Below are 14,653 nucleotides of genomic sequence, written 5' to 3'. Positions count from 1 at the left end.
GATGGGCAGAGTCGTGCTTCGTCTCCAGAAGGGTCGAGGAAAGGGGAACGAGCAACCAAACAACGTCGGCAGAGGGACACGAAGGGAAAGGGCAGGGAGAAAGAAGCGGGGAGTCTCGCCCGGAGGTGAAGGAGAGCAAGGGCAAGGGCTACAAGCGCGTCACGAAGCGTGCGCTCAGATTCCGCGCCGGCATGGGCAGCGCCAAGGACGCGGACTGGTTTCTAGCAATCCGGAAGACGCTCGAGGCGAACATGCAGCACGCAGACCTGTTCCCGCCCGGGCGAACCTGGTGGGCTATACGGGACGGGGACCTCCACCCGAGCAATCGCTCGACGGCGCCGGCGGGGGTAGGGCAACACGCTGGGGAGAAAGTGCGGCTTTTCGAAGTGTTGGATGCGAGGAAGGTGTTCGGGCAGATTGTGGTGTTGAATCCAGTCTCACAGGCAAGTTCTTGCACATCGATCCGTATCTGTTATCGTCATATATGAATTTAGAGAGATCGCCTGAGTAGAATAGCTAGGGTTGCCTTCGAATAACGTTGCTTGTGATTCGTTCAGACCCGATGAGATTCGGGCAGAGTGTGTATCGGACCGGATGTATTAGAATGCTTGGGCTTCGGGATCCGGGGACAATCCGTACGATTCCCGAGGCTCTCGGCGACATTCATGCTACATTAAGTCACATCCTACATTAGCCGGGAGAACCGATGAGATTCTGCTTCAACACCTCGCCAAATGGTGGCTATGTAGTTAAGTCTCAAAATCGTGTATGACCGCAGTTGTCCCCGGATGACAGCGAGGTCCTGCGTGGTCGCTTCACTCTTGTGCTTCGGTCGCTTATGCTGCAATTCCTCCTGCAACATCCTGTGTGAACTGCCCTCAAACTTGGTCGTTTTCACTGGGAGTCACTAGTCACTAGTACTGAAACCCTCTTGAACACGACTTCGAGTCGGAGCCGGGCGCGCCGAGGTTGACGTGAGCTCACGTTCTTCTTTACTGCTTTCATCATCCACGGCCCACGAATCAAGCACGCTGTTTGCCATGCGATTCTTGAGGCTCTACCATCGCCATCGACCATCATGTGGTTGGACGGAAAAGCCTCGTTGGTGAAGACGCTCTTGTGGCCGGTAGACGACCCTTTCCTGACAAAGCACGCGGGGACGCGCCGGCGGCGAGAGGGATGGTCGTTAATGGACGATTTGGTTATGTATTGGATCGCCTTTCTACCATCCGGGGATACAGAGCCAGCGAGGACTATCGTTTACAAAGCTGATTTGGTCGCGGTTCGGAATATGCAATCGCAGGAGGTTCGCTTGCAACAGTTCGTCGAGCTGAATTATGTCATCCATCGTTTGGCCGTCGTACCAAACCTTGGGTTCGCCACTGCCGAATGGAAGTAAGCACAGACGGCGTTCGTGTTGTCACTGCTTCTAAATTGGATTCAAGGAACGCTACCCTCCACTTCCGGGCGTGTAACTCAAGCGGAGCTCTCGTCCGCGAGCAGGAGATTCCGGCTCAGGCAGCATACGGAGATTTATCAATCTACCAATCTACCGTTTCCCTGTGTATCACTTCAATGGAACCCCCTGCTCCTGAGTGGTTGGATATTCCTTCTCATGTTCACTATCTTCGTCTTGATTATCTCGCTGGATATACTACCGATTTACCCCGTGACCTCGCTGCGGACACGATCGCCACCTGGAACATGGAAGACGGCTCTTTGAGCATGGTTAAGATCCCTCAGACGCAACTAGGCAGAATTGAGGTTCGTGAAGGCATAGATGGTTGTTGGACATTTACCATTCTGACGGAGATATACTCGTGCAGCATTCGGCGGATTTTCAATACATTCACGCTTCGCAGATCGTCTTGGCCAGCAGTCTCGCGTTCAACCCTAAGGGAGCGGTTCTGTCTAGCTTTTCGACGGCACAGGACGGCGCTGGGCAACCTCTGAAATTCTATGAAGGACAGCACACCGATCCGCACTCTATAAGCAACTATCTTGGTCATTCAAGCACCGCGGTTGCTCGGCCCATAGTCGTTCACAATCACGATAGTGGTAGTCGGATTACCGTTTTCAGAAGCGAGATACTAACCGGGGATATACCGGTACGTTACATGGCACTCATCCGATGATGGGGGGTGCTGATACCGATTACAGTCAAAGGCTACAACAAGAGATCCACCTGGGCTTCGTGAAGCCTTTCAGTATCCCAACGAGTCCCGGACACTTGGATTTGCGCTTTCGAAGGGACCATCTATCTCCGGAACGCGTGTGCTGGTGCACAAAATGAGTCATGACGGATGCGCTGCGGTGTACATGCTGGATTTCGATCAGGATCTTGTTGCATCGCTGTTGGCGAAGAGCGATGCGGAGAGGAGGGAGTGGGATGTCTTCCTGAAGGCGAACGGAAGTCAGATCAAGATCGTTACCCGGAGATTCTATCACAGCGTCGACGGAGAAATATACGACCAGGAGTACCTTTGGCCTCAGGAAGCTCCCCAGGAATGGCAGGCGCACCTTGACACCATTATGAAGAGCGAGTCAGACGAGGAACTCAGTGATAACAGTGACGACGAAGGCGTGGAGAAGCAGCTGTCGGGCGTTGAATACGATGAAGCGCCAGAGGAACATCGGAGTCCCATGCCATTTGGCTACGTGCAAACTGCAATTCACCTGGGAGAGGGCGTGAAGTGGGACCAGTTAGCTATGACACCGCATGCACTCGTCGAGTTACCTCATCCCACGCACGAAGGCCGTATCGTATATTTCGATTAAATATGAGATGTGAGACCACAAATTTGACAGACCCTGGACAACACAGGACGGCGATACAGACGGTAAGATATCTTAACCAACGCACAAGTTTTCCCCCGGTATGAGATCACAAGTCGAGTTCAGGAAGGGGTTAAGGGCGTTTAACTGGGCCTGTGTCACACCCTGACTTTGCGTAACTGCGAAGCAAAAATCGCCACTCTCGACGGTGTAGATCTTGTTGCACGGGTTCCCGCCGCCGCCCACGCAATATGCTTCACCAAGCAGAATATTGGTGCAATCGGACGACACTTCGGGGTTCCTGCAGCCATATCCATGAGCATTACGAGGAACAAGGATGTTCATTGCACTTACCAGCGGAAAAAGTCGGTGGCTGCGATAGAATACGTGGTCTCGATGGACGGGCAATTATCTCCGGAGATGATTGTATGATAACTTGTGCAATTTCCGAGCGACCCACTCGCCAGATTGTCAGGGGGTCCGTCGCCATCGCCCGCACCCGGGTCTTCGCCCGTTGTCAAGTTACTTCGAACGCAATACGCTAGATCAAGTTGTAGATTGGAACAGTCGGCATTGATCTCGGGGTTGTACGTCAGGAATTCCGTGTTCGTCAAGTTGAACTCGACTTCAATGGGTCCACAGCTATCACCAGTGACCACGGTGTAGTATTGCAAACAACCGTCCGTGATTGTACCAGGAGCAACGTTGGGCGGGACTCCCGACCCATCGTCAATGTTGGAGATGGGGAAAGTGGGGAATACGCAGTATGCTTCGCCCAGAATAAGGTTTGTGCAATCGGTCATCAAGCCTGGGTTCAACTCCGCGAATTGAAGACTGGTTATGCCGAACTCGTCGGCGATAGAAGAGCATCCGTCGCCTGCTTGTACGGTATAGAACTCAGCGCATGCTTTAGTCGCATTCGGATAGGCATTGACGGGAGCAATGGCGGGGAATAAGGTATAGTTCCCCAGCGGAAATACTATGCAGATGGCTGATCCGATCTGAGGGAGTGATCCACTGGCGATTTCGGGGTTCCAAGACTCGAGATCACTAGCATTCACGCCTACCAGTGTAGACACGGAATCAATCGTATCACCATCCTACGACCAGTGGATATATAAGTCAAACCACAAGAACCAGCTTCAGATCAAACCATACCTGAATAACGTAGTAGTTCCCACACGCCACGGTACGCGTTCCGTCCGCGACATTCGTAGGCGCCGATATGCCAGCTGTAGTGAGAGCAACGAGATAGGTCGTTGGTGTATAGTTATCCGATGGAATGGTGTAACTGATCACAGTGGCGCTGGAATAATTGGTCGTTACAACAGGTGATACAGTGATCGAAGCGAAGGGTGGGTAAGGAGCGACGCAGTAGTAGTAGTCCAACCACAAATTAGTGCAGTTTTCATCAATTTCTGCAATGCGGTGTGAGCCAGGAAGTATCGTCTGGAGGATCAATCTCACTCACGGGGATTGAGAGTTTGGAAATCCGCAAGAGATACGCTGTTGGCAAGAGCGACCGTTTGACAAATATCTCCACTTTGAACTTGATACCATCTTCCACATGCCGTCGTTGTTCCGCTGACGGTCGGTGTGGGTAAGGGAGCCAAAGCCGTGGGCGTTGCGGACGGTTGAGCTCCTGTGGTGGCGCCAAGCTTCGGGAAGCCGCCATTCGGTGACAAGCAAATAAGCTTGCCGACTCGGAGCGCCATCAATTGACAATAAGTTCCTAGGTCAGGGTTGAATGACTGTAACTGCGTGGTCGTCACGCTGATTCCAGCTTGGGATGCTGCAACGGCAGCGACACTGTCGCAAGTATCATTTGCTGCGATGGTGTAAGTGTTGCATGCTTGTGGTACGCAAAGAATAGTGTTGGCAGCGATGTCGCAATCGGCCAAGGATGGGTTCGACGCTAATACCGAGTACTCGCTGACGTTGTATCGCTAAGAACTCCATCAATATGGCTAGGAGGACGTCGGCGCAATCCCGAAGTCATACCTCTGCTACTTCAGCACAAGTAGTGGCCGTGCTCGTAGTCACGTTGCGCCCCACAATACTGCAGTCCGCGGCAGGAGCTGCACTTGAATTTGCCCCAAAGCCCGTAACACCGGGATCAAAAATGACCTGGCCGCCCGGAGCAGAAGAGATGTTGTACGAGTCGAATTGCCTAGGGAAACATTGAGCCCTTCCCGTATTATAATCAAACACCACTCACGGGCCACACAAGTCAATAGCCGATGATAGAAGTGTAGCGATAGCTACAGAGTAGGTTGCTGGGTTGGATGAGGTAATATTTAACGTTTCCAACACACAGTAGGTGCACAATTGGTCTTTCGGGATCGACAGCAGCCCTCCTGTGGCATTGTATGACTGGATTATGGGGCCACAGAACGCAGAGGTTTGTGGGTCTTGAAGGCATTGTGTCATGTACGGGCCCCGGACATAATCGACGGCCAAAGTAGGGGAGATTGTGACGTTTCCGGAACCAGAAATTCTGTAGCCACCGCATGCAGATATGACCCCCGCGCGATACGAATCCAGTCCGACTGAACAGTCAGCCGTGCATACGGAGCTCAGAACATCGTTGAACATGTATGGGCTGATTCTAAGATTGCGTCATATGTTGCCGCTTCTGTTGAAGAAAGCTGGGATATACTCACGCCATGAGAGGGATCGTTGAATTGCAAGGTATAGTAGTCACCAGCGCATTAGCGCACGCATTGGGAGGAACTGGGTCCGTTGGTATAGTGTCGTTAACGTATATCTGAAGTGAAGCGCTATCGTCTGCGGCTAAGACGTCGCCATTGATACCCGATAAGACCGTCGCATTTTCCTCAACGCCTGTGGATTCGGACGGTACGCTGCTCGGGGTAGGACTAGCTGATGCTCTAGCGGAGGCCAGCTGTTTGAGGAGGCCATCATGAAACGCGGTGTCGTGTGCCGTTGCATGCCCTAGGAGATCGCCACGGAGGTTCGAGCGGGCGACGCCAACATACAGCGCCAGTACGTTTAGAAGGGGGAGCGAAAAAGTTAGAAGGGAGACCATCCCTAGAGCTAGACGTGGTGGCAGCCCATCCCCTCATGCCCAAGTACCATCATCCGAGACGTTTTACTGCAGCATTGCTCCGCGGGATCCTCTGCTGTCGGGCGGGTCGGCGTCAATGTGCCTGTAGCACAAGCAGGAAACGATAGATCTGCATGCTCGAATCGCCACCGACGAGAAATTAATGCGAGGCCATCAGCATCAGAGGGACAATGGGCGCGTCAAAGCAGTAGATTTGACAACAGCTGGGCGAAACGGGATCGGTTACTCGCGGTCATCGCCCGAACCTTGAACCAGAACATTGAGTTTCGGGTACTGCTCTCAAATGGCCCTGGTCCCTAGATCGACAGACGGGATCATATTGAACGCAGAGATGGACGTTATGCTCTTCATTCACGGTCTAGGTGCTCGCATCAACTCATTTCCGGTGGCTCTCTGAGGCGTCGGCGATTCCGGCCTGCGACAGCTTGTTCCATCTCTATCTTCCCAAGCAGTCGAATACGATGGCAAGCCACACATGCTACCCGACGTAGCACTCGACAGAGGACGATTATCCCGGCTCGTACGGACTCATGGATAGCTAAGACGAGTAAGATGCTATAAGTCTGCCAGCGACGGATAGAGATCCCCGTGTTCTCTGCCATGCTGCATACATGGTACCTCCTACAATTACCGCTCCTCATCGGCGTTCCTTGTAAGGATATGCTACAACTCCCGCTGATTTGCATTCTGACATAAAAATGTATGTATTAGCCCTCTTGAACGGCGTGCTCGCACAGACTCCGGACAACACCACCACGCTCCCTGTTGGAAGCTGTACCGCTACGATACCTTGCTCCAATGGTGCTTGCTGCAATGCCCAAACCGGATTCTGCGGGTATGTTATGCCAAGCGACTCAATAGTGCCATACTTATCTCAGTCTATGCATAGCTTTGGCCCAAACTTTTGTACGACTACCGCTGACGGTGGACAGTGCACGTCAAACTGTGACGCCCTTGCAGAATGTGGTGTTGGGTCCGCTCCGGAAAACTTCACTTGCCCTTTGAACGTGTGCTGTAGCCAGGTACCTGTGACATGACCTCCTTAACCCTTATCTGACATCCGTTCAGTTTGGCTTCTGTGGAACTACAACAGGTAACTTCACCGGACATGCTCGGATGATGCGGACTGATGTTCGAAATTCAGAGTTTTGCGAAACTGGATGTCAGTCATTCTGCGAGCCCCCCGCCATCCAGTCTTGCGGTGACGATCAAGCAAGTGCATTGCATCGTCGAATCGGATACTACGAAGTATGTTGGATGTTGCGATGTTGGCAAGTATATACTCAAACGATCAGGGCTGGGCAATGTCAACAGATTCTCGGGCTTGTGATATGTATCCACCCTCCTCGATATCTGCTGAGACTCTTACGCACGGTGATTGGATCCTATATTCATTGGAATATGGCGACTTACGATCCACCAGTGAACTACGCATTCGCGCTGATATCCGAAGAGTTCCAGATTATGGAAATGGCCGTCAACGACAACGTCTTGGTGGGCTCTGTCGCATGTCTGAAAGATGCATAACATGACACATAGTCACAAAGTGGCTGCAAACAACGGCGTTGAAGAAGAGAAATCCCGCATTAAAAGTATTCCTATCAATTGGTGGATGGAGCTTCAACGATCCCGTGAGTATATTATATACTCAGCTTCTGTATGCGAGCGTGCTCATGGTCCCGTCTAGCCTACTCAGCACATTTTCAGTAACATGGTTGGTAGTGCGGATGCTACCAACACATTCATTTCCAGCGCTTTGTCGATCATGCAGGTATAGGTCAATCGTATTCATTTGACAGATTCGTATTCATGGCGAAATCAAGGCCTATTCATTCGATGGATTGGATATAGATTGGGAATATCCGTAGGTTGCCACCTTACCGTGGTTTTTTGCGGCAAGAGTTCTGTCCTCATATTGCTAACTTGGTTTTCGTCTCTTTTCGTCCCATCAGTGTTGCCAATGAGCGTGGAGGCGTGCCTGCGGATAGAGCTAACTATCCGATATTCATGTCGAAACTCAAAGCTGCTTTCAAACCCCGTGGATATGGACTGAGTTTTACGGCACCGTCTTCCTACTGGTACTTGCAGCATTTCGATCTGCCTTTACTCTTACAGAGTGCTGACTGGGTGAGCGTGATTGATCGATCGGTATTCTGCATGATTCTCAATCACCGCAGGTCAACGTAATGACGTACGACCTGCACGGTGTCTGGGACGGTACCGATCCGTACATTGGACCGGTGAGGCGCCATGCCATGCAAATACAGGGAATCGGTGTAACTGAATGGTCATCGCAGGTAATCAACGCTCATACAAATCTCACGGAAATCAAATCCACTATGCAGCTGTTCCGTAACGTTGGTGTCGACCCCTCCCAGATTGTCCTCGGGATAGGTTTTTATGGCCGCTCCTTTCAACTCGCTGACCCTGTGAGTTGGCGTGGTTCCAAGCACGAATGTTTGCTTACCGAAGGTGTCCCAGAGCTGCTCTGCTCCTGGCTGTCCATTCGTCGGAGGCGCCGACCCCGGAGTTTGTAGTCTGAATTCTGGTGTGTGCAAAATATGATATGATTCACAGGTAGCTGATCACACTGACAGGTACACTGATGTTCAGTGAAATCGAGCAGATTATCGACGACAACAACCTCATTCCTGTGTTTGATGGTGCGTTCTGGAGCGCAAATTTGCTGAACTCCACTAACACGACTCAGATATTGACGCGTTTAAGTATATGTAAGCACATCCTCGAGAATACTCCAACCGTTCTGCCTGACTAGCCTGTCAGCACATGGAACGAAGACCAATGGGTGTCGGTTCGTGCTGCGTATTCATAGAGGAACTATCGCTGAGTCAAGCCGACTACAGTACGACGACTCTCAGACCCTGGAGATGAAGCTTGACTACGCAAACAGCATTTGCCTTGGAGGTATTCATCTAGACCGTGTATCACGTTCTGTCAATGATCGAATATCCCGAATACAGGCACGATGATATGGTCCATAGACCAAGGTTCATGTCCATTGGTATCAAACTCATGAATTTCAACTACTGACGTACTTGATGGTAGATGATTCGCAGTATACAGCCCTATCCGGTCTGTACAAGACGATCACTACACCGAGTTTGTCAGAGACCGGAAACCAATGCCAAGTTACCGGATGCGGCCAGCAATGTCCCAGTGGCTTCGATTCTCTCACTACCTTGACACAGATCCCCAACATAGCTGGCTCTTGTGACCCCAAATCTCCCGCGCGCCTTTGCTGTCCACCAGGTGTGTGATATTCCTGGTCGGGCGGGTGCCATGCTGACCACAGGTGCAGGTGATGCCCCTGCTCAGTGCACATGGAGAGGCGGTGGCGGTACCACTTGCAATGCCCAATGCAATGTCGGTGAAATTGTGATGGCTTTAGACGAAGTGGGTGATGATGGCCACCCGACATGCGTAGTTGGATACAAGGTGGGAACATTGATATCTCTCTAAAGTCGATAGCAATCAATGCGCTTCCCCAATAGGCATTTTGTTGCAAGTCTGGCGCACCCAATCCCGATGCATGCTTCGCCACATGTGAGTAATGCATTGCTCGTTAGAAAGACAATCATCGATAGGTTGTACATGTCATAGCATGCACTGGGGAGTCCTGCGTGGCGGGATACGTTGTACAGACACACGTTAAGCAAGGCAGTGCCGACAACGGTCTCTCATGCGAGCAATCGCCGGATCCAAACAAAGTATGCCCAACAATATGCGAAGTCAGTCTCCATCCCTCCTGAGGCGATGAATTCGCGACTTATAAACGAGCAGTCCAACACGAAAAGTGTTTGTTGCTTGGAGAATGGTCCGTACCTCATAACGTTATGGGCTCACTGATGATCTCATGAATGGTTAGCTGGGTATGCAAATTGCGGATGGGTCGGTGATCCTCCAAACTGTTTGAATGCCGCGTGCGAAGCTGGCCAAGTGGGTGGGTAGCCTTTTGATGATACTTCTCGTTGTTCGCGCTGATGTCCCCAAACAGCGATCTGTGCGTATCATCCTATAGATGAAGCCTTAATCAAGTTGCTCACACGCATACAGTTACTGACATGCAGGGAGATGCCAGCACCTCCTGTGTGGGCAACAACAAGAGGTTCAGTGACGCCTTCAGTGGCATCGATCATCATTCAACTGAACCTAACCATTCGTAGATACTATTGCTGCGATCCGCCCTCCGGTGAGCCGCCTCTTCCTCAGTGATAACCTGGGGTACTTTACTCAATCTATTCGCGGCAGGATCTCAATTCCTGCCCGTGCCAGAGAATTGGGTCTTCCCACAGAATTTCGAAAACAGCGACACATACGATGTCAGCCAACCGGCGACTTTCACGGTCGATTTCGACGACAACACAGGTACTAGCGATACATCCTCTTCAGGATCAGGCTCAAGTGGCGTAAACGACGACGGAACGGAGGACGACTCCGCGTTCGGCGAAGTGTTCATCTCGTCCCCAAACCCGGCCTCTGTCAGCTCCTTAGATGTCCAGTCAGATTGGGTTCTTACAAAGTGTTCGGCTTCCAGCGATGAGGCGCAAGAAGTACGTTTCTCAGCGTCTAGCCTTCAAATCTCATTCAGAGACTCACCAAGGTATAGGTACTAGCATACTGCACCAAAGGCATGGATGACGAGGATTCCGGTTGTGGTCATGTATTCCTTGGTCATGCTGAACATACAATCGTCCGAATGCCCAAATCCTGTGGGTTGGGACCGTACGCTCGTGTCATCTCCCTTGAGGTGCATCCCGATCAGGGGATTCTACCCGCGGAACACAAGAACAAGAAACGGTCTACCGAGCTTGTCTATTCCCTGAAGTTTGATTATAACTTTTTGGCCATACCTGAATCGAACGGGCCTGTCCTGTAAGCGAAGTCCAACATTGCCCTTGTCCTCCAGCGTAACATTCATACGCGGAAATAGCATGCGAGCGGATATGACAGACATTCCGGGATACTGGTGCGTTGGCGAGTGCCCTTTCCGATGTATGGAATTAATCTTACCTCACTAGGAATGAAATCGTCAACACCGCTCCTGATAGCGGTACCACCACCACCAGGCGTCGAAAACGTGATTATCACCGGCCGATCGAATACGAGAAGCGCTGGTTCGGACCGTTCGATGACTGGCTGGCAAAACTGACCACAGTGCGGAGCCGGAACAGCATCGATCGCAATTTCCATGTAGGTATACCGCTCTTGACGTACTAGTTTTGGAACTCATCGTCTACAGTGGTCCGATACCTATACTATCTATCATGCAGTAAGTGTTCGCCCCGCCACAGTTGAAATAGCCACTGATGAACTTGGCTGCCGCCTTCAGGAGGAACAGGTTAGGGAACTTGATACATAAATATTCGTGAAACGTCTATTGAGTGTCCTTCACGCAGTGCCCGAACTTCTCTTCCAGCATGGATATATCAGTCACGGGCTCCGCCTCTGTCTCAAGCTCATTCGGTTATTACCTCGAAGCATCGATCGTACCCCCTCAAGTTCAGCAATGTTATGTTTTCTTTCAGGCAGGAGCGCAGGCCCAGGCATCGTTTACCATCAAGGGTCTAGCAGAAGCACACTTCGACAGCTCACGCTCTGAACTCGCATCCTTCGGATTCCCTGGTTTATACTACCCTGGTACATCTATTCCCTTATTTATTCAGGTCTGAGATTGTCTGAGCTGATTGAGCATGATATATAGGCCTCTTGACGCTCGGCCCTTCGTTGCATCTATATGGTCAACTGTCAGGGCAACTAAGTTTGTCCGGCCAGATCACTACCTCTGTTGGATACACATTCCCGGTGCGCGGGGTCCTTGGGAGGCCCTACACATGCCACAATTTTAATATTTCGCGCTTCAGTCCATCGATGTGTCCTTTGGAAAGCAGGACTCCGACAATGACGAAGAGAATGAGTCATCGCCGGTCACTCCGGATGCGAACAATCAAGGCTACGATTTCTCTGTGGGTTATAACGTGAATCTTGAGGTACGACGCATCCATATGTTTGGAGACCGATCTTACCCTCGGCTCGTTTTAGGGCTCCGTCGATGTGAGGCGATTTCATGAATGCCATCTCGCGGTTGTTTGATCACGGACCAGGGATCAGGCTCACATCGTTCCAAGCCTACAAATCGGCGTCAACGTCCTCGGTGGTAGTTTGATAGATGCCCAGGTCGGTGTTTGCCTCCTACGTGTTACCGCCACGATATATGCGTTAATGTTTCATCACAGCTATTCACCGAAGCAGACATCTATGGCGGAGTTGGTATCACAGGGAGTGTCAGCCAATCTGTAGGTTGCTCGTTTCCCACGAGAATGATCACCCCGCTCATCGGAGTCTATCCAGTCTGCAGCACAATTCTGCGTCAATCCCGTAAGTGTCTTGATGTATGAAATGGATCCATTACAATATCCTCGACGTAGCATTTTGGTGTGGCCCTCAATGCTGGCTTGACTGGTTCGGTTCTATTCTGGAGAAGCAACCCCAGGTCATGGACGTTCTACAGCAACGGTAAGTGATTTCTATGACTTTCCTTGCGCTACTCTCATACTGATGCATCGCAGAATTCCCGTTCGGCGGAAATTGCTTCTCATCGGTAGATCAGCCTTCCTCGGCAAGTGGGAAGCGGAGCGAGGATACACCGTACTACGTTTATGAGGCCTCGGGCACTGCCGGTCAAGGATCATCAATCGATACACGTCATGCCTTAGCCGAACCTGCGTATGTGGCCTACGAACGCAGACATGCGCAACCGAGGAAGAGAACGGTCCAAGTCGCCTCACCGGCAATCATACCATACCCATCGAATACCTCGAATACCTTCCAGAAACGAGGAGGCGTCCCGTTCTTGCCTGGAAACCTGTTTTGTCCTGCGGTGGGAAGTGATATATTGGATACTCCGGCTGGCTCAAAGAATTGCCAAATATATGCGGACCTTGGAAGCGGCAATACTGGACAAGTAGCTGATGCACTGAATAGACGCGCCGAGCACAATCTTGTAGCGCTGCTTGACGGAGAAGGAGAGAAGGTGCATGCGTTGAACGCGCGGGCTAATATTTCGGATGAACTCCATCCGACGATCCTGGCGGAATCGACGCTTAAAGTTTGCCCGTAAGGCATAGCTGAGATTACAAGAAACGCTGGATTACTGATTAGGCTCATTAGATTCACAATCCCAATACCAGCCTACAGCGATACCCAGGTCCAGACATATTTCGACCTCGAACATCCCGGAGAACTTGACCCCACATATAGCAGGTGAGTCGGTTCATAGCCAACCAGGAACCTGCCAGTGGTTTATGATGATATTTATTCACAAGATACAACCCGCTCCCGGTGAGGATGGACCGTATCAATGAGACCATATTCACTCATGTGCGCGATTAGATAAACACAGGAACAACAAAGGGAGGATTGCCGGCACTTTCCCAAGCCAACAGCGCTGCTATCTATGCTCGTGAACACGTGTACGTCGCTAATCCCTTTATAAGCCTGAACGCCTTGATAATTTAGGTTATCTCAGATACGAACAATCAATGTGTACGTTTCTGACAGATTTTGGTTCGCGTTCCCGTTCGTTGTTAACCCCGTCTCCATGTAGCTGCATTATTCGTCGATTATCTAGCGCAATTCCCTGCTTTATGGCAAAACAGTGCCAACAACAAGTAAGATTGAAGCACATGCATAGCTTCTCAGCTAACCCGTGACTGAATCCAGGCAGTACTGTGACTGGGTTACAGAAAACCTCATGACGGTAACTGTGTATTATCCCGGCGTGCCTGTTTCGACAACTCCTCCGCCGACGGTTTTCAATGAGATAGGGCAGTGCTATCCGGGTGGAAGGGAGGGTACGAAGTGGTGCATTGATCCCCCTCTTCATACTTCTGACCTACGGATAACATAGGTGGTAACGCGATGGTTGTCTTGGAGCAGCAAGCAAACGTGTTCAAGGTGTGTGTGTCCGGATGCATCACAGCATGTGTCGTAACAATACGCATCATATATCCAGAATACTCTGCTATATGATGGTGAACGCCGACTCAACAACTTACCGGCGCAAGTCCTCATGGATTCGACGGAGTTCTCGAATTACTGCCCCACGAAGCAGGTCGGAAGAGTTGTCAAAGACCCTAACGTCTTGCTAATATACCTCCAGATTTCCAAGCTGCGCGCCGCCGCCGGCGTGCCATCATATATGAATGATTATACGGTATGAGAAAACGCACACACAACGGGATTACTAACCCAGTTTCAATCTGTTAGGTGAAGCAGAACTTCTTAGAGAATAATGCATGCATAAGGGACACCTGGAAAGCGTGGTACGCAGCGTACTCGACAAGCAACGTCGACGCGTATGTGTGAACCCCCTTTTTCGGCCTGTGCGGCACCTGATTCACGTACCTCTCTGCTCAGACCGAACAAGGCCACGGTCAACGTGCCCAACATCTATGACAACTGGATATCTAACGTGGTATCAGGGATGGTCCCGTACCTGAAGTCGGAAATCACGCGGCTCATCGCTTTGTACAACGACAAACTAACTACGGCGGCCGAGGTTGACCTCTCCTTCGCCATCCTCTTGGACAACGCGGAGATATTGAATCGGGATGGGGACCAGATGGACACCGGAGGCGCGGCGTTTACCATCGATCGTCTGACGACACAGCAAGATCTGACGGACGCCATTCTGAATGACATACCGGACATCACATGGGCTGCTTCATTGCCAAGGCACTAGAGGGATTCTTCGAATGATCGTTCGGTACT

General features: G+C 51.1%; 3 protein-coding genes across 3 annotated transcripts in view; 2 read left to right on the top strand and 1 right to left on the bottom strand.

Moving 5' to 3' along the window:
• The window catches only part of PUNSTDRAFT_41287 (uncharacterized protein), a gene marked incomplete at both ends in the record, with an annotated part of 10,962 nt that extends 8,270 nt beyond the window's left edge, over positions 1-2,692 (top strand). The window contains 7 exons of the mRNA XM_007378718.1: positions 73-168; positions 949-974; positions 1,028-1,395; positions 1,446-1,764; positions 1,863-2,108; positions 2,161-2,543; positions 2,596-2,692. Coding sequence (XP_007378780.1) covers positions 73-168; positions 949-974; positions 1,028-1,395; positions 1,446-1,764; positions 1,863-2,108; positions 2,161-2,543; positions 2,596-2,692 — 1,535 coding nt within the window. The remainder of the gene's footprint in view (positions 1-72; positions 169-948; positions 975-1,027; positions 1,396-1,445; positions 1,765-1,862; positions 2,109-2,160; positions 2,544-2,595) is intronic.
• A 433-nt stretch (positions 2,693-3,125) lies between these two features.
• On the bottom strand, positions 3,126-5,824 carry PUNSTDRAFT_41286 (uncharacterized protein; the record flags this gene model as incomplete). The annotated part of the gene is made up of 7 exons (XM_007378717.1): positions 3,126-3,875; positions 3,934-4,193; positions 4,247-4,721; positions 4,777-4,945; positions 4,994-5,051; positions 5,091-5,272; positions 5,439-5,824. 7 exons carry the CDS (start codon positions 5,822-5,824, stop codon positions 3,126-3,128), a joined length of 2,280 nt encoding a protein of 759 aa, XP_007378779.1.
• Positions 5,825-6,463: 639 nt separating this feature from the next.
• PUNSTDRAFT_140302 (uncharacterized protein) lies at positions 6,464-14,624 on the top strand (the record flags this gene model as incomplete). The annotated part of the gene is made up of 47 exons (XM_007378716.1): positions 6,464-6,515; positions 6,575-6,698; positions 6,932-6,956; positions 7,008-7,111; positions 7,159-7,357; positions 7,411-7,494; positions 7,551-7,634; positions 7,687-7,727; positions 7,816-7,990; positions 8,041-8,103; positions 8,161-8,292; positions 8,345-8,411; positions 8,461-8,526; positions 8,574-8,595; positions 8,648-8,675; positions 8,728-8,788; positions 9,750-9,824; positions 9,879-9,884; positions 9,938-9,989; positions 10,048-10,073; positions 10,133-10,434; positions 10,491-10,756; positions 10,815-10,850; positions 10,903-11,074; positions 11,124-11,153; positions 11,214-11,222; positions 11,281-11,521; positions 11,586-11,686; positions 11,746-11,871; positions 11,924-11,935; positions 11,993-12,058; positions 12,118-12,177; positions 12,233-12,259; positions 12,310-12,397; positions 12,451-12,607; positions 12,866-12,997; positions 13,052-13,144; positions 13,207-13,222; positions 13,274-13,353; positions 13,410-13,426; positions 13,488-13,551; positions 13,604-13,734; positions 13,791-13,837; positions 13,896-13,994; positions 14,043-14,096; positions 14,150-14,238; positions 14,300-14,624. The coding sequence occupies 47 exons, from the start codon at positions 6,464-6,466 to the stop codon at positions 14,622-14,624; spliced, it is 4,326 nt and encodes a 1,441-aa protein (XP_007378778.1).
• Between the last annotated feature and the right edge of the window lie 29 nt (positions 14,625-14,653).

Source organism: Punctularia strigosozonata, assembly GCF_000264995.1.
Source record: "Punctularia strigosozonata HHB-11173 SS5 unplaced genomic scaffold PUNSTscaffold_1, whole genome shotgun sequence".
Classification (NCBI taxonomy): domain Eukaryota; kingdom Fungi; phylum Basidiomycota; class Agaricomycetes; order Corticiales; family Punctulariaceae; genus Punctularia; species Punctularia strigosozonata.
This window is presented reverse-complemented; position numbering and strand designations above follow the sequence as displayed.